The 23,463-nt window shown below is 39.0% G+C and overlaps 1 protein-coding gene across 8 annotated transcripts in view; it reads right to left on the reverse strand.

The window, feature by feature from the left end:
- Nucleotides 1-442: 442 nt before the first annotated feature.
- The window catches only part of TMEM131L (transmembrane 131 like), an 87,118-nt gene continuing 64,097 nt past the window's right edge, over nt 443-23,463 (reverse strand). For 6 of the 8 annotated variants that reach the window (XM_068403482.1, XM_068403478.1, XM_068403477.1 and 3 more), the window contains 16 exons: nt 21,102-21,244; nt 20,325-20,467; nt 19,806-19,992; nt 18,578-18,763; nt 16,766-16,915; nt 15,565-16,181; nt 13,048-13,202; nt 11,619-11,743; nt 9,915-10,072; nt 8,832-9,017; nt 7,658-7,736; nt 6,492-6,577; nt 5,033-5,153; nt 3,296-3,384; nt 2,326-2,468; nt 443-855 (listed from right to left, as the gene is read on the reverse strand). In XM_068403482.1, coding sequence (XP_068259583.1) covers nt 577-855; nt 2,326-2,468; nt 3,296-3,384; nt 5,033-5,153; nt 6,492-6,577; nt 7,658-7,736; nt 8,832-9,017; nt 9,915-10,072; nt 11,619-11,743; nt 13,048-13,202; nt 15,565-16,181; nt 16,766-16,915; nt 18,578-18,763; nt 19,806-19,992; nt 20,325-20,467; nt 21,102-21,244 — 2,847 coding nt within the window. In that variant the 3' untranslated portion in view covers nt 443-576. The remainder of the gene's footprint in view (nt 856-2,325; nt 2,469-3,295; nt 3,385-5,032; nt 5,154-6,491; nt 6,578-7,657; nt 7,737-8,831; nt 9,018-9,914; nt 10,073-11,618; nt 11,744-13,047; nt 13,203-15,564; nt 16,182-16,765; nt 16,916-18,577; nt 18,764-19,805; nt 19,993-20,324; nt 20,468-21,101; nt 21,245-23,463) is intronic. The other 2 variants (XM_068403486.1, XM_068403481.1) reach the window with 1 other exon arrangement.

Genomic DNA, 23,463 nt, shown 5'->3' on the forward strand with positions numbered 1-23,463 from the left:
GAAATGCCCACTCACCCACACTGCACAAGCATAACATCGTCCAAGTGACAGCTTGCACTTTGAAGCCAGATAAACAAGTTAGAATTCAGCTTTTTTTCTATTGCCAGAAATTTACACCCACAAATAACTGTCAGCAGTAGAAGTGGCACCACTTGGAAAATCTCTGACCTGTGTCAACAGGTAGGTTCCTGGTGCTACTGTTTGTACAGATGCAATTACTTACGGGTATAAGTTTGTACCTACAAATGCTAAACCACTCCTAGTTTATACCACAGAATGTAAACTTCAGAAGAAATGTGCAGTACAGGTTCATGGATACTTTTAAGAACGTAACACTGTCCTTATTCTTGAAAAAAAATAAGTTTTAAATTTATAGCCTTCACCTGACAATAACAGCATCCTGAATATGCTTTGCTTTTTAAAATGCACTGAATGCTCAGACTTCAGTAAAAAAAATTTATTTTCAATATAAAAGTGCCAAAATATCCACCAACATTGTAATCTATTCAACAACCAGCTTACTCTAGTAATCAAAATTGCAAGCATCTTTATTCACATTTTTAAATCAAATTCCTTTCACACATTTCCACAGTAACCCGAGTCCCTCGAAAGTGGGAAATTTGCATTTCGATTGGCTGCTGTAGTCCATATGTCCAAGTTCATGTAGGCACGGAAGGGGTTAAACCTCGGATAGTATTCCTGCTTACACATAACTGCCTGGTTCTCCACGTGGGTCGAGTGTTGGGTTGTGGCACTGACGGGGCAGCAGCTTTCATAAACATCACTCTGAGGTGCCCAGATGGAACCAAAAAGTCCAGACATTGGAGACAAGCTTCGGGTGCTTGAGAGGTAGGGCTGCAGGGCAAGACAAAATTACCATGGGAAACTGCAAAACAGACCATTTGCCAAAGAAAACGTGGAAATGTAGTACTAAATGGGAAGAAGTAGCATTTATAGAGAGAACTTAGGAAACACACAAGTAGAAAACTGCACGAGTTTACAAAGCAATGTAGCTGCCGAAAATCGTACAGCAGCAGCATTAGTGTGTGTGTGTGCGCGCGCGCAAAGGCACGTCACTAAATGAAGCCATATGAGCTCCTCCCTGCACAGCATCGATATTACTGTAACAGGAACACAATATTCCGTTCTGGTCAGGCTGTTAAGAAAAATAGAGAAACGGAAGACATGTGAAGAGCACCATGCACATTTTGAGAGTTAAAGAAAAGGACGCCTAAGAAACGACAAGAAAAAGGTTGAAGTATGTGTCAGTACTGAAAGACTATGCACGCTGGGAGCAGAGAGGGATATTCAGTATGGAAAAGAAACTATAATTGGGAGCTAGGGAATTGAGTTAGAAAATTTCGAAAGCTTATAAAGAACCTCCTGGAGGGCAAGATGTGTTAGTCTGCGAGGAAGTCTCTCAGAGAAGGTCATGGAAGTCTGGGGACTTCTAAAACTGAATGAAACACTGAAATGTATTGTGGGGAAAAGCTCGCCAGGGAAATGAACTGAATTATCTAATGTATTTTCCAATCTCTGCCTTCTGTGTTTCCTGGCATTCCTGAATAAAATATGAAATAAAGCCACATTTATTTAGGAAACAGTATTCTACCAGTTTTGCCACTTTTTAACACAGCAGAATTTTCACTTTTGCACTTGGAAATATGTCTTGCTTTATTTGGTTAGTTTTATTCAAAATAAACCTACTGTAAATAAAAAAAAAATAATTTCTAAAATAGAAGATTTTGAAATATAGGCAGAAGAGAAGGTGATTACAATTAAAGACCACCTTGAGCTGAAGTCACTACACATTGCACTACGGGATCACATAAACATGGCTAGAGATTAACAAGTCAAAGTCAGCATTCAGAAATTTGCACAAATCCAGCTTAAATCACTTGGATTTCCTAGCAAACCTGTCAAAGTCACTGAGAGCAGCTGTCCATTCAGCTCTACAATTTCCAAATCTCTCTGGGTTTTGCTGTCAGCACTTTTTGTTTTACCCTCATCTGGAAAGGTTGATTTTGATAGGAAAAACTCTCAGTAGACTACGTAAGTCCAAAATGTTTTTCCATATGTAAGATGATTCTAGTCAATTTTCAGGCAAAAGGATCTGTCTTAAAATTTCACAGACAAGGTCCAGTAACAATCTTGACCAACAACTGGGAAAAACCATGCTACCAATGCCAGCATCAAATATGTACATCAGGCTACTTAAAGGACCCATGAAGAACATGCGAGCTTCAGGTGAGGGAAAGACAGGAATGCACTGGGAAGGCTTTGAAGAGGCACACAAAGGCAGCGTCTCACAGTGACAATACTCACTGTAGAGTTGACGTAACTGGCAGGCTCCCAGGTAGGTGGCATGTTTGGAGGGGCGTTCCAGGTGGAGGGACAGTTCTGGTCAATGAAGGCTGTATTCTGCACCGCTGCAGTACCCGGGAAGCCACTGGCGTAGTTCATGTTTTCTGCAGTTTATAAAAGCAGGAAGACATAATAAGGCTTTTGCAATATAAACACTACTAACATTTCTGTGGAGGAACATTGAATCTTCTCCGAGTGAGCCAGGCTGGAACCAACCTAAGCCTTCAGTGACTTCAGGCACCTTCAGGGCAGCACAGCGTAATAATTTCTATTAACAAGACTACCACTCTGTGTTAGGGACTCACTAACAAATTGCTATCAGGGGGACGGGATAAAGAGTTGGCAATCTTTCTACTGGAGAACAAAGTCTTTATTAGCCACAGAACACGCATGGCAGAGCCTACCCAGGCTTCACTGCCAACGTGCCTCAGCTCCAAGCACCCGAGGGATCACCATGCTGCCTGTGATACTGTAGCCTGACCTTTAATTACTGCTTAGGTAATGCTAAAGAATTCTAGGTTGCTGCCAGTGTGCTTCCCAAGCCAAGAAACTCTAGCCTGGAAAGGTAATTGGTCACAAGAGGCCTTCTGTTTCACACACTGGAAGGCAGAAGCCTGCCAGAGGGGAAACAAAGAAAATTGTGCAAAAAGATTTGTGTAATACTGTGGTCATGAGCATTTCTCTCTATTCCCTCTCAGAGTCCTGTATACTGGCTTTCCAGGCTTAATAACTCCGTACGAATACCAGTTTTCTCATTCGCCACATGCAGACATTGTTTATTACTACAGAGCATCCAGTCAGCTGGAAACCGTAAAGTCTGCTTAAGCAATGAACACCCAGATGTTTACAGACAAGCTCAGCCTTTTGTTCTACAAAAGGTGAGAGAAAAAAACATGCTCAGTGATAATTCATAAGCTTTATTTCATCATACCTTCTGGGAAAGCACCATATTCGTTCATCTCTAGTGGACAATACATGTTGGAAAACTGGCTGTCACAAGCTGCATTCCAGTCAATGAAGCTGTCCCAAGAAAAAAAAATCTGCTGTCAAAAACAATTTGCAGAACTTCTGAAAATCATTTAGGTATAATTATTTAATGTAAAACTGTTGGATGCAAAATGCCTATAACTGATGATGAGGCTTTTCACATTCTGCTTGCCAATTCTGCCAGTATCTACTCTGTGCCACTATGTAATCACAGTGATTCTCTCACTGAGCTTTTTTTCCTCTGGGAGGATGAACAACTTGTAATGACAGCAACACCTAATTGGGTTCAACTTTTTCCTCTGTAAAAAGAAAGTAATTGTACTTCTTTCCCATAGCTATGGAAATGGTAGATATAAAGTGAAATAATGTGATTCGAAACAGAAGAAAATGTAACGCATTCTCAAGTGTTTGAGTGCTTGAGAATAGCAATTAAAATGGTGATTTCTACTTTCCCTACCACATGTTAGAAGTCCTGTTAAACAATACGTTTACTAAACTACACATTAATTTGTAGGGATTGGACTTTTTTTAATTAAAATAATTTCAGAATTTCAAGAAGGCTTTTCAAAAGTAATTCTTAAAGATATGTCAGAAGTGAAACAAGCCCTGCTATGCAGAGGGCTTAAAGAAGTCCAAGTCTGGACCCAGTCTGGACAAGGTAGGCATATAAAAGGATTTCACGTCAAGTTGTGCTAATTCAGTTTTACTATTCAGGGAAGAAGTTATCATAAGTTATCACTACTACCTATGAATAAATAATTACATGAATTTCTGCATATAAAGTCCAAATTGAGATAGGCATATGAAAGCAAAGTAGTATAATACAGAATCTGCCACAAATCGCTATATATTTCATCTGACTTGAGAATCAGACAGACCGCTGGCCATTGCTCCCAATCATTAGGGCTGCGGTTTGCTAGACACGACAGTTAGTTAGTTAGAACTGAGGTTAGCAGGCTGGTTGGGATCACAAGACCATCACTTGGGGATTTCTGCGTTACCACGCCGTCATTTCAGATGGCAGGATATGACCTGAAGAACTGGCCATATTTCACTGCTGTGTGGTGGCAGAGTACTATGTCTCACTAGTTTGTGGTGCATCTTTCATTAGTAAAATTTGCGGTGTGGAGAGTGTGAAGTACCAGAATTACTCAAGTTCATTACCATGGGAAGATCAACCCAAATCTACACAGAGCCTCAAGCAGGCCAACTTTTATCCTTACACCACCACCTTCAAAAATTGGACTATTTGCCTTTATTTAGCAATGTCTGTTCATGCCATCTAACACGAGTACACACTGCATAACACAACCCATGATATACAGAAGCTATGTATTTAGTAAGAGGAAAATAAACCTAAAAGTCAGGCCCTGTGCCTGGCCATGCAAAAGAAGTGAAAGAAATTAAAAGCTTTCAAAAAAGTATTTAATTAAATTTGAAAGAAGTTCTGGGATATCTACATATCAGCAGGAACATCAGTGAATTTGTCTTCGCAAAGTTGATCGTCAGGTACTAATGGAAGAGCATAAACAACTAGAACTAAGATCGAAGTGACAGCAAGAATTTTACTTAACTATCACCTGCCTTACAAATATTATAAGATAAGCTCAAGTGCAGTCCTCTGCATCACAGAAACCTGAACAAAGTATTATCCATACTGTTTACATAAAACATAACTTGCCTGTTGTGGACAGAGGGGGTTTCTTGGATCATGCACGGTATATTATTCTCAAGGTTGTAGTTTAAACTGTTTGTCAGGCAGACTGGCTGGGCAGGCCACAACTCTCCTGTTGGGTAAAGACCTAAAAAGGGAAAAGGGAATGAAATGCAGAACAACAGGAAGGAGGCTCCACAAACTCTGAATGTCACAATGAGACTTTATTCTCAGATCAACAATAAAGACTGTATGCTAGATAAGAAGTCCAGAGTTACTAACCAATCTATTTTTTTGTGATGAATGTCCATCTTTAAACAAATCTCAAAAGTTCTATTTGTTAAAAAGTATATTAAAAAAAGACTTGAACCAAGAAGCTGAAATTCAACAAAACAGGGCAAGAAATTCCTACTTAAGATATCAGCTGCCAGCACCAAGGCGGCACCCTTCCTCACAGCAGGATGGATGGCAGGGGTGCGATCCCCACCAGCCTCCCCCTCGCCCCCACCCATCTGTCAGTAACCATTTCTGAAGTCCAACTGCACGAATGCAGCGGGAACAGGGTCGGGTTTTCAATAGGCTGGAGCCATTCACAACCAAACAATATGTGAACTCATTATGGCTGTATTTAGCCCCTAGGGCAGATACTCATTATGCTGCTCTCTACGGACTGAGTGCCCTGACTGCCCACAGATACTTGGTTGCTATCAACTCTGTAAGCACAGGGAGCTGGAGAAAGGAAAAAATCCAAACTAGCAATCTCCATAAGACAGTGGTTGCAAAGTTAGCTCTATTTCATTATTTCACACGATAGATATTATGAATATTGCTACCCTGGAAAAAGTTCAATCAGCATTTGTATCCTACCAGACACATGTTAAACCTACAGCAGATGGGACAGTCATGAGCAAGCAGTTCTGCCCAGAGAACCATGTATCCTAACCAGCTTTCAAAGTCTATCTCACCACGTAGCCTGTTGCTTTTATGAATCCCACTCAACAAGTTAATGTTACTTCCCTTTGAGATACAAACAATGAAAATTCAAGAGTTTTAACAGCCCATCCCAACCTCATTCATTATTACTTTCAAAGAGAGCAAATCCTGACTGTAGAAATTTGGAGAGAAAAATGGTCAGATTTTATTTGATGCCGAGCTTTGTTTTAACACAGCAACCAGTGCTCTTGATCTCCCATCCACATCACTTTTGGACATAAATCTGTGCAAAGCAAGACGATGAAAAAACAAAGAATACCTAAAACGTGAGTTGAAAGCTAAATGCTGTCTTCACACAGAGAAGATGCAGCAAAAATGCCAAGGTTTTAAGCTTTTGTTTGCTAACTTTGCTCTTAATGTGCTTAGAAGTAAGTCAAGTTCTAATAACAACAAGTCTATCAAGTTGGTGTATACAAATGTTAGTAGCAACATCACTGAAACTGCTTGACAAAGTGTGCAAAAACTAGCTTCAGTTGTTAATAAAGTAACTGACCTTTATTTTTGTCAGGATCTGCAGCTATGTCAGTGAAATTAGGACATAAGGTCTCAGGATATTGGGGGATGCTGTTCACGTCTCTGCTAAATGAAAAGAAAATTTAATTTCTTAAGTCTAGGCACTGTAACGTTTCATAATCCAAAGTATTTCAAAGGAGATATACAGAGATGTAAAAAATATTCTAATCAACATCATGGTTGCTATTGCTTTCCCACTTTCTTTCCTGATTTTTCTTATTTTAAATTACTCCTGTGCATTTTTTTTTAACAGCTTTTTTCTCAATTAAAAGTCAGCTACTTATTACACATGCAAAATTAATAAAATTAATACATCTTAATTACACCACTTTTATTATCCAAGTATCAACCTGTTGCAAATTAATTCAACAGCTCTTCTTTGAAACTGGAAAACAAGTCCATGAAGATGAGCATGATCTCTCATAATGTTTCAATGCTCCCAACAACTTTCAGGCAAGTTTACTTTTATGCGCATGAAGACACATAGGCACACATGAACATCAATTTCATATTCGTCAAATCCCATCAAAGAAACCAGTCAATATGAGTGGAAAGGGAACACTTTCAAGCACCAGGAATCCCAGAGGAAAAGGATTAAATTATTTCTTCTAGTGAAAAAGAGTGTCATGAATGAGAAATGAAATGAGGACTTGTAGTAATAAAAATTGTAGATGCTATCTCTACTACAGTAAAGAGGTAGAAAGGAACGTGCAGGTGGGGGGAATCAATTTTCATGCTGTATATCCTAGGAGAACATTATTCCCATTAAAAGAATAACATCAACTTGAAAGTCTCACTCCCATCTTTTTTTTAAAAAAAAACATTATTACTTTAATATAACTAAGTGCTAATGGAAATGTGGTAAGTTGCTAAGATCTGGAAGAAATGAGAGTGGAAAAACAATTTTGTTTTTCCCCCAATTTTATTTTACATTTGGAAGCATTTATCGTATTTCCCCAGCTTAATCCATTTTGAATATATCTTTGCACCTACTGAAGAAGGTTCTTCTTCCAGCTAGAAAGCACAGTTAGATGATCACAAAAAATGACAAGACAACAGGCAGGTATAATTTATCAAAATGAGATAAGATTTCAAGTTGGTGGTGTTTCTTTAATGTCTTAAGAGGTGTAGATTCAAATTTTTTACCTTGTATTGCAGATGTTATGGGACAGATTTAAAGTGATAGGAGTTTCAGATGGAAAATCATTTTGTGAAATATTCTCTCCTAAAGAAAAGAATGACTGTGAAAATCAAAGATCCTAAAAAAATAAGTATGCACAGAATATACATACACATGAACAGACTCATCAGTAGTGTTAACCAAGTCTTCTCTCACACTGGAGTATCACTAACTGCATTTATTCCAAAGCATGCTATCTACTTCCACAGTCTTAAATGTATTTTATGACTTATAACCCTTGAGGGACAGGTTCCTTGTTACTGCTAAATTAATTTTGAATGTGAAATGACTTATTTTTTATAAGAGGCATTACAATTTGAACAATTTGAACAAACAGAAAAGCCAAGTGCACACAATTCATTATCTATTAGATTGCAGGTTCAGGTACATCACATACTATATCTTTTGGTAATGTAAATTTTTATACATACACAAACACACATGTAAGTACATGCACATTTTAAAATTATTCTAATCAGCTTTTTTCAGGTATGCAAAGCTGGTTTTACTTGTGTCACTTCAGTGCTTTCTTTAAAATTTACTTCTAGTGCTACAACAATCTGGACAGTGATGGCGGTGACTGGGTTTAGGCTTTCAACTATTTTAATGATATTCAGGCATTCAAAAAACTGCAGTAATGAATCACAGTTCCCATTTCTCATATAGTCAAGTGGCTCAGGTCTCCTGGCTACTTACACCTCTAATACCGCCATCCAATCCCAGCATCCTCAGATCTGAACTGCTTTCACACATTCCTCATTTGTGCATTTTCTTAAATAACTCTAACAAACGATTGTATTTTTATGAGAATACTGTGATGTAACATAAACTCAAAGGAAGAAATTGCTTTGACTAGTGACTCTCAGTTCTTCCATCCCTCCATGAAAACTAACTATACAACTTCCTCAGTGTAGAGTCTGACACTTTCTCTGTAGCCTGACAACTCATCTTTGCCTCCACGAAACTTCTGGTACTTTTTTCCAAGTACCAAGTTCTTTAAATCTCTCCTTGTGTTTCTGAGAGGTGCTGTCACCCATAAAAGGCAAGTTACATGCCCCACACCATGGCACCCCTTTCCATTCAGAAAGAAGGCTGAAACTCTGCCCACTACGGTGCAGAGGCGATATCTGCAGAACTTACTGGATGGAAGAAAATGCCTAGCAGTAATCATGGGCTTTTTATCTCCGTCCGAACTGCTGGTACTGCTCCAGCTACCCCAGCTCCCACGACTGGCACGAACACTTCCCGATGAACTTCCACAATCTGAGCTTGAATCAGAACAAAACTTCTCCAAACACTTCTTTTTGGACCGTTGATAAAAGCTTTCTAAAGAAGTTACAAAAACAAAACAACACAAAACATTTAAGAAAGTCTTTCAGCTGAAGATTCAGTGAAAAGTCATCTGAAATATGAATTTACATGGCTTCTCTGAATTTCTTGACAATAGGACAGAAAACAGTATTTACTGATAGCCTCAAGATAAATGTGTCAGCCCCTACCATGAGGAGCTTATGACCTACACACCATCCCCAGTGCAATGAATGCAAGTCAGGGTACAGTGCAGTTAAGAGGCAATAGTTTGAAACAGGAAGCCCATACTGTTCTTTGAAATATATAGTTAGTATTTTGAACATGAAACATATCCTGGCTACAGGAACACGCATACTAAAAGCAATGACAAACGTTGCAAGTAATGAATTCATAAGTGAGATTCTCTTTTCTTATTATCTCATCAGGGAGGCAAAGGACAATCCCATAAACATTGATACTTTCTTCAGTCCGGCTCTTCCCAAAAGCCAGGGAAAACAGTTGATTAAAATCCTGACGGAAAGGCAGGAAGCAGGTACCCAAGCCAGTGGTGTTTTTTAAAAATGACCTGCCTATTCTAAAGGTGGCCTTTGCAATACAGCCACTTCAATTAATACTGGCTTTAATTTGAACACACAAGCAGACTGTTAGTCCTTCACCCGGGACTGATGGATTATGGCTTCAGACTGATTCATCTTCTGATGTGCACCACCAACCAACCCCATGAAGAAAGCATGCACAGCCCTTCCGAAGTGAGCAGGTATTATTTCAGGCACTGCATCATGCCAGTCCTGCCGCCTCTGCGTCAGGGTTTGAAAGGGAAAGAAGCAGAAGTCTCTCAAGTAAGGACTACAGCTGTACTGCCACAACAACATTACATTTCTTCCCCTGTTTAAGACAATTAAGATTGCATACCTGTTTCTCCCTGTATAGACAAGCTCCCAGCTTTTTGGTCTGCTTTACAGTTTTCCCCGTTACCCTGAGGACACCAGGCTCTTATTCCAATATTCGCTCTCAGATCCGTCCTTTCAAATTCACTGCACATATGCTTCAACTCACTCTGCTCAGGGACCCTAATACAACCACACCCAAAGAAACATGTTTGCATTTTACATTTCAGCTATATTTTTCCTTTTCAGGCATTAAACACTTCAACTCACACAGCTATCAAGGCAGGATGGGGGGCAAGGAATAGGTTTAGGAGTCTTATTCCCCAGCTTTACAGAAACCTAAAAAACCTTTCCCAAAATGCAAGATCCCACCACACAGACTACTATTTCTCAGAGGAAGAAGCAAAATAATGTGTGTATGTTTAACTCCATTCTCTAATGCACTTGCAGAAAGACGTCAGGTGTTATAGTGACAAGCACAGTCTAGCACCGTACGAAGATCTAGATACACAGAAAAATGTACCCTATGTCCGTTTCACTGGCATAATTATAACTAGAATAAAAACATCATCTGAAGTAATCTTAAGTTTTTGCTAGTAAAACTGAAGTATCTGGATCCAATATTGTAATCAGAGAGTATTAAGGGAAAATGAATAAAATCCAGCTGTCAAGTTTCTACAGGAAGGAAATGGTTACATCTTAACTCAGAAAGCAGTGACTGCTGAATCAGTTCAAGGAACAGACACCAAATTTCAGTATTTCACTTCCATTTTTTTATCCTTCCTGCCTACAAAGGTGTGCATCCTGCAAAGTTTTACACATGTGCTGACTTCCCACACAATGAATAGTAATTTTTTTGTAATGAGTTATAACAGCCCCTTCAGATTTACAATCTCCTTGTTAAATCCACTGACCTCAATAGGACGACTTGCAATAAAAATTAAGTCTGTGAAGGCTTTGTAGGATCGTGACCTTAATTCAAAGGGCTGGGGGAAGGGAAGGAGGAGGATTTTCTCCTCATAAGTGTTTCTATTCTAGAAGCAATTTATAAGTGGTATTTTTTAACAACAATCCAAATAAATTTTAAAAATATGAAAAAATAATTAAGAGTACTTTTCAGCTGACTTTAGAAATGCATTTAAACAAACCTCGGGGGAAAAAAAAAACCCCTAACTTCCCAAGGTGCTCTCAATATTCTTTTGAGCCTAGTGCTGCTCTAATCTTTTTAATCATTACGGCAAAAATGCAAGTCGCCATCTCTTTTCTACATATTTCTCTCCTCTTTCAAAACTACTAGAAGACAACATTCCCCCAGTTACTCAATATAGCAGATGATTCTCCTGAAGGTGGAATCATTTCAACAATTTTGTTTTCCTTTTTTCACTGAAGAGAATACACGACTGGATTCTATCCACCCAATACACAATGGAAAGGAAGCTAACCATCCAGACTTCAGAGACAGCAAATTCCAAACTATAACGGAGAGTGACCACTGCTATGCAGAATGGGGTGTGTCTATATATACATATGCAGATTCACAAATGGAAAAATATTTTTTTTTTTTTAGTTACACTTAATACTGCACATTCTTAAAAATAAAGGCTCAGGTCAGGATTAAAGTGTGTTTATTTAAATAGATAAAGCAATCTTGCCTAACGTATTATGCAAAATCTGTGGAAACATTACAACAACTCTGGATTTCTTCGTTATTTGGTCAGTTAATACATACCTTGCAGATATATTAATGTTCTTCTTCTTATTTTTTCTAGATGTTCTATTTCTATTCCAATTCATATTTGGTACGTTTCCTTCCTTCTTCTCCTGAGGTTTCTTCTTCCTATATGCATCTTCTTGCTAAAGGTAAAAATATGAGCTGAGACAACACATACATTATAAAATGAAGTTACATCAGTAAATGAACTCCATTGGATTTTTCTAGTTAAATTTCTCTGGACAAAACAAACCGACCCAAATGCATAGTTACTTCAAGATTTAGTGCCTTTCCACAGCACATCCTCTTTACAGCACCATCAATTTGACCAGCCTTTCCAAGACTCTGTCCTTCAAGACACCAACAGATGATGAGAGAGAAATTTTTGAATTCCCAGTGTTAGCATTTCCCCCCTCACAGCATCTAGCTCTGGCTTCCAGGGAAATAAAAAAATAGGGGGAGAAAAAGGAAAGCAGTCAATAAAATTCCCAATGTGCTAAAACCAAAAAACATCTGCCAGATTTATGATCAGTTTGTGTGCAAGTTCAGCAGCAATCAATCCTCCCTTTCCTCAGCAGCTGGGGGGTGGGGGGAGGCATTCATTTGAATTACAACTGAGGAAATTATGGGATAAGCTAACCAACAAATAATAGTCATTTTAAAAAATGCAAGAAACAAACTGAGCACCATCAGCCACACATGGAAAGAAGTTTGTAACAACAGTTCCCAAAACAAGACTAGACCCTGTCTTTTCTGATACATATTCCTCATGCATAGTAAGCAATTCCTCCTTACACCTTTTTGCCATTGGATTCCTACGCAGTACACAGGACACAAATATAATGCAAATTCTTGGGTTTACTAATTACCCGATGAAGTGTTTTATGCTGCCTGCAACAAAGGTACAGTCTGCTGTGTTTATCGTGCTCAGAATCCAGGGGTGAAGAATCATCCTTCTCAGCAGCTTCACCATCTGTTAAGGGGTTTCTGCCTGCTGTATTCTCAAATGCAAATTTCTGATGCAAAGCCCTGTATTTGGAGATCAGGTCTGAAAACAAAAGCTGATATGTCCATCTAGGACACTTCCCCTCGGGTGTATGTTCCCACATCATTACTGTGGCTGACAGCTGGCTTTAGATTCCAGTATGTTTGTGCCTGCTCTGACAATAATGAAAAACATCTCTGGTTGTGATATGGCCAATGTCACAAGGGCTCTTTTAATTTTTACCCAGACCGTTCATCATTCTATAAAGCGGTATTAATATGCAATGGACATGGGACAGCACGTCTGCATACTTACTCATACATCTGATTTACAGTGTTTCAGATCTGTGACTGTATGTAATAGTCCCTACAAACACATACATACCTATATGTGTACACATATACAAATAAACAACAAAAAGATCATTTTAAATTTGAAAAGCAGAAAGATCACGATACAAACCTCAAAAGAAGTAATCTCCTCTTTTGTGCAGCATGGAGTCTCTTCCTTAGGTCCTTTATTAAACTTTTTCTCCGTGGAAGGCTTTAGGTTGACCTGCTTTTTCAAAGTCTCACAGTTTTCTGTTTCATTCCTGAGAGGCACTTGCTGGCTATTCCCTACAATTAAACAGTAACATCAGTTTGCTTGGGAAGAGAACGGTCTCCCAATCATAACCACACTATCTTCCACCTTTCTGTAAAAAAAGACTTGTCCTGCTTTCCAAAACACTAGGAGACGAACCTCGAGGCTGATGATGCTGAAAATTTCAAAATCAAAAGCTAATGCTGTATAAAATTCTTATAGCAGTTACAAAAACTAGCTCTGTATTGATTCACGCTCATGGGCACACCACTCCTAGCTCATGCAGATTACCCAGCTCTGCTCATCTCGTCTGAATTTGAACTATTCAGGTCCCACCTATGGGTCTGTAAGGTAGAAGCTGAAGCCAGAGAATACTGGGCTAAAAAGCAAACAGAAAAAACCCTGCAAGCTGGGTGGGGACTTTTCAAAAATGGGTAGATCAAAATACGGACAGCCTTTATTTGGCCGCTTTACGTCTCTGAAGTGCCCTCTGCATTCACTATGAAGACAACAGGAAGTCATTCTTTCTTTAGGGTGGGTTCCGCGTTGAAAGTTCATTTGCTTGCGAGGCTTGTGAGGAAGAAGAATTCTTCTTGTGTAACAAAAGCCAAGAGATGAAGAGCATGAGAGGAAGCCTGCCTCAACAGCTAGCTGAGTTGCCCAGTTGAGTCACAGTCCTCTACCTGGGCGCTGCCAATGCTGGACAGGACAGAATTAACTTCAGCTCTGATCAGTTCCAGGTATTTCAGATAATCTGCAATACAGCCACAGTGATCTGCTACTAAGACTCTTGGCTGCTCTGCCATTGCTTCACATTGAACTGGTCTTCTCAAACAGGAAAGGCATACACAGACATTTTTAAGGTTTCCTATCTACCAAGCAACTACAACATCTTAGCTCTGGGTCAGCCACCCTCTCCCCTCTGGAGCAGGCAGTCCCAATGACTGAAAAAGGAGCCCATGTGAACAAAACACCAGGGGAGAAAGCAGGCAAGGGAGGCTGCCAGAGCTCTAAAAAACGCTCTGTTGCTCTCCAGCATACAAACATGTGAGAACCTGAGGTCTTGAAGACTCCCTGTTTGCACAAAACCAGGTCTGTAACTATACTCAAGATACAAACACTGCAACACGGTACTTTTTAGACTTCATTTATCCTACCAAACTTCTTGAAACACAGAAACACTCACATCCCTGACAGTGCAGAAAACCACAACTGCTAATAGACAATGCGGCAGATTACCTGTAGTGCTTTACCACAGAATACAAGTAACTGTCAGTACTCCCGAAACACTCTCAAAGTGGAAGTTCTGTCAATGAAAATAAGTCTAGTATCTCCCAATTGTTTTATGTATAACCATGATTTCCACAGCCTGTACTCAAAGTTACTTTCCTGTGCACGTAAATACAGTTAAGACATAATTACTGGGTTTTTTTTCCTCCCAGCTGATTTCCTAATTCAAAGCAAAGAACAAACAACACTGCAGTTTAGGAGCACATGTAGAATTTCAAAGTGCTTTGTAAGTACGAGTGAAATTATCCTGCCTCCACCTGAGGCAGGCACACATATACCCGTTGTATCTCACAGATAACAACACAACAGGAAGCAATCAGCCCAGGGTAAGAACTATACACTACAGCAGGGCCTGAAATCCCTCTGTGATGGCTCACTCACTAAACAAACTCTGCCACAGCTACAGCAAATGCCAGTCTTCAGCATTCGACTGCTTTACTGAGTGCCTAAGCAAGGCCAAGTTTCCAGAGGACACATTCTCCTACCCTGCTCTCGATTTCCCCCAGGAGCTCTTCGGCTGCTCTTAAAATTTTGAGTCGTGAAGCTGTGAGGTAAGACTTCCCAGGCAGCTTAGTTCCACAATTAAAAAAAAAAAAAAAAGATAAAAAATACAGCTATGCAGTACTCAGAGAAATTTTGATCTCCAGATTTCTACAAAATATAATTTCACAATACTTTAATGTCAGCTTTTGTTATTTTAGGTGGTTTTATCAAAGGCGTTCTGAATATCCAGTACGGAACATGCTTGCTTGGTGACTCTAAAAATCGGGCTTCAGATTTTCAGTGGACCTGAAAATCGCGAACTGGGAGGTTTCTGAATATTTGACAAGGCAATTTGTGTTTTATAAGCAGATCTATGATATCATTTTAACCACTAAAATGCCACAGCACAAGCTTGAAATCTGTAAACCAAGGCAAATCTATGATTTATAAAACAAATTTTAATGTAAGCTATTTCCTTTGGAATGTAAACAGATAAATCATAGTGAACACATAAGAAATACCACATCTCCTAGTCCCATGGAAAAGACAAAATCCTGATCACAGTGAATTTAACAGAAGATTTCACCCAATAATTCTGACTGACAGAAACTGGAAAAAAATTACCGCTAGTTTTCCTAGAAATTTCTTGCAATTCCGGCTGCTGCTGAGGTGAATTTCTGGACAAGTGACTTTCAGGTAGCTTCTTGGACATCTTCACAGGACAGAACTCCTGTTCTTTGAGCTCAACTAGATTTTCTGAAGTTTTAAGGTTAGTTTCCTTAGGAAACATACATGTTTGAAGATCTTCCTTCAGATCACACTCTGAAGAAGTATTTTTAATGAGAACTGTATTTTTCAGTGCACTTTCCTCTTTACCCAGAAAGTTTTCTGGAAGAGTTAAATTCTTGTTAACATTTATGCCATTTGCATATTTTAGAGTTACCCAGTTCTCACTGACATCATCAGTGCAAATGTCCTCTTTTGGTGCTGAGATTTGGTTCTCCGCAATCTGATTTTGTTTCTCATCAGTAGTTGCAATGGCACTGCCAGCTGCTGTGTTTGGTTTCTGCTTACTGTAGTAAATTGAACATTTGTGTTTCTTCTGAGAGTGGCTGTAGGTCGCAGGACTTCTCTTTGCTGCATTCTGACTTCGGCTGGAAGAAGTGCTTACGGACAGGAAGCCCTTCCCTTTACCTTTATCTGAGGAACTATAGGAATCCATAAATGTCTTGCAGCTTCCCCTGGAGAAAAAAAAAATTATTTGAGATTTGGTTTTACATATGAAGCTATCATGAATTGTTTTATAGGATATTTTTGTAAGAAAAGAAAGGGAGGTATATTCACAAGCCATGAAACTGTATTCAGTCTTCAATTTATCATACCAGCTAAGCACATTCTGATTTCAGTGGGAGTTGAGCAAGACTCTTTTAAGTATGTGCTCAGACTTCAAACACACTTACATGCTTCAGTGAGTAAGTGCCTAACTGACCACCCAAGAGGGTCAGATTTGAGGACCATTAATGTATTTTCCATTCTTTCCATGGCTGCTGCACATGGTGTATCCTTTACTTCCATCACACAATTTTTACCTTATGTACTACTGACAATATACAAGATCGAGAAACCCTTGAGTTCTTCCATTTCTCTTTTGTGGAGATGAATATACACCACAACACTGAAAGCTCTCTGAAAGAGGTTGCCTGGAACACTATCCCCTCTAACGCAGCCCACAGCAATATCAAATTGCAAACAGACAGAAAGCATCACTCCACAATAAACAAGGTACAAAAAAAGGCAATTCAAAAGAAGAAAAAAGTATTTTTACTTGTAGGAATCAGAGCTGATTACGTCAACAGAGTTGCTGTTCTGCTGCGGTGAAGGACTAGGATTTGGTCTCTGTCTTGATTTCATGAACTCTGCTAGAATATATTGGGCTTGCTGGAAGGCTATCAGAATTACTCCGAGCAGGGACAAACTGCCAAAGAAAACAACAGATATTGGTGCCTACAATTTTCAAGAGTATTTAGTGAAAGAGTTAAAAAGCTTCTAACAAGATGCACTTTTCAAATATTTTGTTAGTAAATTCTAAGTAAGAAGACAGATGAGAAAACTCAAAATACAGTTTAAAATAAATAACAGTTCTAACGGTCTTTTCTTTCCCTTTTCTTCCTTATAGCCCTTGCTAGTTCTTCTCTCAATAAAATAACTCAGCCATGAGCTTTACAAAGAAAAAAATATAACAAAGAAAAAATCCATTCTAAAAAAGCTAATACTTGATATGAAGATCAGTTAGAAGTTAAGTCTCACTACAACCCAACGGCAATATATCATAGTATGATACCTATCAGTCTTCCGAGTACCTTGTATTCATTCATGATAGTTATGTCATTACTTTGATATTAATTTAATACTGTCTCTTTATTTTCCTATATAAAATGCTGGCATAAAATAGGCTACAAATGCCACCATACTTCTGAACTAAAACTGAAGCTGCAAAATAGCCTCTCTTTCTCTCTGCTGTATTAATTGCACCAAATACAAATCGATCAGAACAAAAATCTTTGTAATTCATCAAACCACCTTCTCAATCATGCAGTACAAATTTTGTCAGCAGAAAAACAGAATGAGAAATTCCTGATTTTTCAGATCCCTGTAGTTTCCTTCTGTTGCATCTAGAACCATGTAACGTGGTCATTATTGTTGCTTCATTTGTGCTCTGACTGTTTTCAGAGTCAAAACAAGAACGCAAGCAGAACCACAGGGTGCATGAGCATCTCAGGTGTGCACCAGTACATATACGTATCACCATGACATTCATGTTCACTGCTTGTTAGTACTGATTGTAGGAATTCAGGGTTGGTGTGATGAAAGCACTGGACGTCATCTGTGACAAACACAACATTCAGTTCACACTACACAGTGTGAAAGGTTAATAAAGATGAAAAAAAGAATATGTGTAAGAGCAGAGCCCTTAATTGTTACAAAGGTATAAAGGTACAATTGTTACAAATTGTATAAAGGTACAGTCCTCTTAAAAGCAGTTTACCACATGCAAGCAATGAGTCAGCTAAAGCAAGCCAAATCATCTTTCTGGGGTAGCATGTTTAGCAGTGTGCCTAGCAAAAGCCAACAATAAACACTAATATCTTTTAACAAGTGAAAGGAGGAAAGAAGCAGAAGGAAAAGCAGGTCCTCACTTGGTTGTCTGAAACCTCATAAATAAAATTCATGTTAATTTTCCAGAAATACTTAAAGATAATCTACCAGTCTGCTCAATTCTATTTATGACATTGGGATACTAATATGTTACATGAGTGCCTCTGCTGCAAGGGGAGTAAGTCTTCTAGCAAGGGGAGTACTGACTGGGTATTCCTGTGGGGGTATCTTAGCCCTTTTTCTTTGCAGCCTTAACATGGAAGTTTATCAGGAGGAGCAGCAAGAAATGCTTGACAACTCCACTACCAGCTACCGCAACACACCTAAACTGTCACAGGCAGCTGGCAGGGCTCTCAGGAGACAGATGCAGTAGATACTTAGGCCTTATCACCACTAAAAATCTAACAAAAGCCAAAAGTGCTTGCTGATCTTTCACTGGCGAGTCCCTTTCAAACTGGTACAGGGGCCCTGAAAGCATTACCTTACGAAGAGGACAGTGAGCCTCCAGAAAGACTCTTCCCAGCTGGGTCCTGGCACCACGTCTGCACACAGCGGTAATAGATGGTGAGGAAGAGTCACGTTGAGCGTGAAGTGGAACTCCAAATCAGCAGAAGTCACCAGCGTAAGCTCCCGGATTACCCACGAAGACGTAAAGTCAGGAGTGAATCTGTCAGGAAAAGCAGACAGAGCTGGTGTCATTTTTCCATTGTTGGGCTGAATTTCATTTTCTGAAGTCACACTGATACAAAAAAATACAAAATAACTTCTGATTTAATAATATGAAAAGAATCAACTAAATAAGTGACCACTGTCTGCTTAGACTGTGCAGATGGCACTAGCACCTAACAGAGGTAAGACTTTGAGGTCATCTTCAAGCAGTAAAGTATGTGTTTTTATTGTGACTCTTCACAATACTCTCGTTACTGTGACTCATTTTCCTTTTCTCAAGGAGGTGCACATGATCAACTCATGTTAACCAAAACACTCTACCAAAAGCACAGTTGTCAAGCATACAGGCAGCATTACTTCAGAAAGGGCCAGGTACTAGGGTAAGTCTATCTAGAACAATGCTGGAAAGATAGGGAAAGCAGAAGAAAACATCAGATTTGTCTCTTCTTCCACTTATTTCCCTGACCCATACCATTATTCTATTTGACTGCCATGGGTACTGCTAGAAGGTATGACTTACCTTTCCAATCTCTAGAGGTGATACTTGATGTATATGAAATCGCAGTTACTGTAATACAGTAATATTAACTCTACTTATGATTAAGTCATGACTCTCACTCAATAGGATTTTTAAAAGAATCAGTTTTAGACTACGTGCAATGTTAGGAAAACATGTCTAGATTGCGGTCAGGCTACTTGGAACAAGCTAGAGAATAACGATCAAATAAAAAAAAGCCAGTGGCAAAGCATTTCTTACTCTTTTACTATGACAACTCTTTTGCTTTAATTTATGACTTCATAATGCACTGATAAGAGCATGTATGCTGCTTTTTAAAAATAATGGAGTCTTATAAAGAAACATTATTATGTAAGCAAATTGTTAGGATTACCCTTACTGAAAAGGGGAAATGCTTCTGAAATTTGTATTCAAAGCTCACCACATTCTGTGGGGGGGTGTGCTATTGGAGTGTCTGTTACTGAAATCAATTATTTCAAATTTCCACTTAAGTTAATTTGTCAGCAAATTTGTCAGTGCTTACACAATGCTGATCTCTCGTGATGCGTTCTGAGCCAGGAAAAATTCCTGACAGTCTAACACTTCAAATCCATATCCTTGACAACTGTAACCATTGATTTTCATTGATGAAATTGTTATAGGAAGAGGCCCAATATTCTCTACTTTGAAGTTCTTCGTAATGGATAGAATTTGCTTGCTGTCTTTCAGTTCTTAAAGGAAAAAAAAAAAAAAAATTATTTTACAGCTTAAAAATTATTTTCTTATGTTTATAAATAAATTGCTATTTGTACTTTCAATCTAATAAAAAATTCAGAAGTGACCAACATTTTAATACAGACTGTTTTGCAGTAGTGTATTTCTAGAATTTGTAACTATCCTCAGTCAGTGTTTTGAGAAAACAGAATCTACACCTCTCACAACCAAGCTCCTCAGCTTTTTCTATTTCAGCATTCTGTTTACCTAACATTACTGTACCATATCAGTACTGCTATGGAATAATGCAGCCAGCTACAAAATCAGAGACCTGTTTCCTCTTACTCACGTCGTCTGCAGTCCATTAGTGTAGCTTCTGGCACCTTGAATCGAAGAGATCCTCCTGCACCAGGTAGTCTTCCCCCTACTTTAAGCAATTCTTTGGCTCCAAAGCCTTCTACGTTGACCACGTCCAGAACAGTCAAGTTGTTTCTGCCATAATATAAAAATCAAGCAATCAGCCACTAAAACACAAATGAAGTTTGCAAAATCACGGCTTTGCTATCTAGGTGCCAATCCGAGACAATAGTGTTTCAGTAACAGAATCGCTGGCCACACCTGGATAGGTTTCCCCTAAATACAGACAGGATCACTCCAGAACCAGTCACCAGTGAATTTCACACAGTGAAGGAACAAGCTTTGTGATTCCCACCATCAGACAACAACAGTGCCACCTAGTAAAAATGGTTGCTTCTGCCATAAACTCTCTTTTCCTTCAGAGATAAACAATGTGTGGCTGCACATTAGACTCACTGGACACTTAAATCCTATCATTATGGAGTTAAGTTGAAAGTAGCAAAGCCATCCAATGTGTTGTTCTCTTAACTTAAAATTGCCTCAGTACATTCACATGCATTTTATAACCCACTGATCACATACCAATAAAAAAAAGTCTCTATTTTTTAATGACTGAGACATAAGGCACAAAGACCCTTTAAGAAATTTTGATTAACCTGGAGGTATTCTGACTCTCAAATTTTGTACATTTGTCTTTGCTCCAAGATTTGGCAAATTCATTTTTACATTGAGTTGTCTGATTCTCACTTACAACTGAAACTTGACTTACCTGATTAAAATAAGGGAAGTTACTCTTTTGTAGTCAACTGGTGTAAAAATGACACCAACTTTTCTGGTTTCCAGTGGCTGTAAACTTAACCAAAGCAGCTCAGAACTGCATTTCTTGTTGATGAGATCTTCTTGAAGTGCATTCTGTTAAACAAAAATGCACTTCTTATTCACAGAAAACGTGTGTTTAAAGATCTCAATAAAGAAAGCACTACATCTTTACTTAGCACCACATAAGACATTTTTGGCAAGGTGCAATAACTGCTAACTAACTTGTTATAAAAAAGTCTTCCAATTTGACAACATAAAACATCAGATAAGGTTGTTTATTTGAGCAAAAGTTCATATAACTGCACTTACTATTATGAGGAATGTATTACTTCATTTTTTAAAACAGCTTTTATTTGCTCAGATGGAAAAAAAATTATATAGTGTCTTTCATATTCAAGGAATCCTGAAACACTTCACAACACAACGAGAACTGACAGTATACTGATTGCATGGGGAAATGTGGCAACCATTATACCCTCAGCGTAAGACCTGCAACTTGATTTAAGTGAGAAAGGGACTGTTGGCAAATATGTTGATCATTTGAGTCACTGGAAACAAGCCAAAGTGAACTCCCTACCATATTAATTGGAGACCAGAACTACCAGAAGTTCACTAAGTCTGGAAATAATGTAAATTTTTTTGGTTTTGTTTTTTCAATACTGCTGTTTATTCTTTTTCCCATTAAAAAAAAAAAAAAAAAAAAAAAAAAAGAAAATAGTCCTAAAACTTTCTATTCTAGAACTGGGGGTCTCCATTTAGAAAGAGGTGATCAGACACCTATAGCAGTCAAAACAACCATAAACATTACAAAATTGGCTTTTGCTTGGTTATTTTTCAATTCATGGCTGTTGTACTAATGGCTTTTCTGATCTTTTCCAGTCCAAAATGTTTTTATTCTTAGTCTATTTTATGAAAAAAGAACATACAAAAAAGTTGCAGAACCTGTATTTAACAGTCAATATTTATTAAAAGCAAACTCCTATGGCATTTGCAAACACCACCCTGTCACTCCCTACAAAGATACACATGCACTCAAATGTGAGCCTAACAATTTATTACACACATATATAAGTGACTCAGGAAATGATGACAAATCAAAAACGTAAGTATTAACAACGAGTGATTTGGTTAACAAGCCAAGATCCATCTCATATGTGCTGAATACCTATCTAACCATATATAGAATCATAGAATCGTTTTGGTTGGAAAGGACCTTTAAGATCGAGTCCAACCATTAACCTAACATTGCCAAGTCCACCACTAAACCATGTCCCTAAGCACCACATCTACTCGTCTTTTAAATACCTCCAGGCATGGTGACTCCACCACTCCCCTGGGCAGCCTGTTCCAATCTTGGCAGCCCTTTTGGTGAAGAAATTTTTTCTAATATCCAATCTAAACCTCCCCTGGCACAACTTGAGGCCATTTCCTCCGGTCCTATTACTTGTTACTCGGGAAAAGAGACGGACACCCACCTCGCTACAACCTCCTTTCAGGTAGTTGTAGAAAGCAATAAGGTCTCCCCTCAGCCTCCTTTTCTCCAGGCTAAACAACCCCAATTCCCTCAGCTGCTCCTCATAGGACATACCCTCTAGGCCCTTCACCAGCTTTGTTGCCCTTCTCTGGACTCACTCCAGCACCTCAATGTCTTTCTTGTAGTGAGGGGCCCAAAACTGAACACAGTATTCGAGGTACGGCCTCACCAGTGCCAAGTACAGAGGGACAATCACTTCCCTAGTCCTGCTGGCCACACTATTTCTGATACAAGCCAGGATGCTGTTGGCCTTCTTGGCCACCTGGGCACACTGCTGGCTCATGTTCAGCCATCTGATCCCCAGGCCCTTTTCCACCGGGCCACTTTCCAACCACTCTTCCCCAAGCCTGTAGCGTTGCATGGTGTTGTCATGCCCCAAGTGCAGGACCCGACACTTAGCCTTGTTGAACCTCATACAGTTGGCCTTGGCCCATTAATCCAGCTTGTCCTGATCCGTCTGCAGAGCCTTCCTACCCTCAAGCTGATCAACACTACCACCCAACTTGGTGGTGTCTGCGAACTTACTGAGGGTGCACTCGACCCCCTATGTTCCCCCTAGCTCTTCGAGTCTCTAATGAGAAACAGATACTACATCTACTGATGTAAATATCTACTGCTATTTTTCCATTTGGTCAGTCCCACATGGTGTATGGGACTGTGGAAACTCAGTTCTACCCATGTACTAGTGGAACTACCTTCTCTTTTTCAGCGTGTGCCTATAGGCTAGTATTTATGAACTGCTGTCTCCTCTCTTTTACAACAACTCTTACAACTGTTG

Source organism: Nyctibius grandis, chromosome 6, assembly GCF_013368605.1.
Source record: "Nyctibius grandis isolate bNycGra1 chromosome 6, bNycGra1.pri, whole genome shotgun sequence".
NCBI classification, from domain to species: domain Eukaryota; kingdom Metazoa; phylum Chordata; class Aves; order Nyctibiiformes; family Nyctibiidae; genus Nyctibius; species Nyctibius grandis.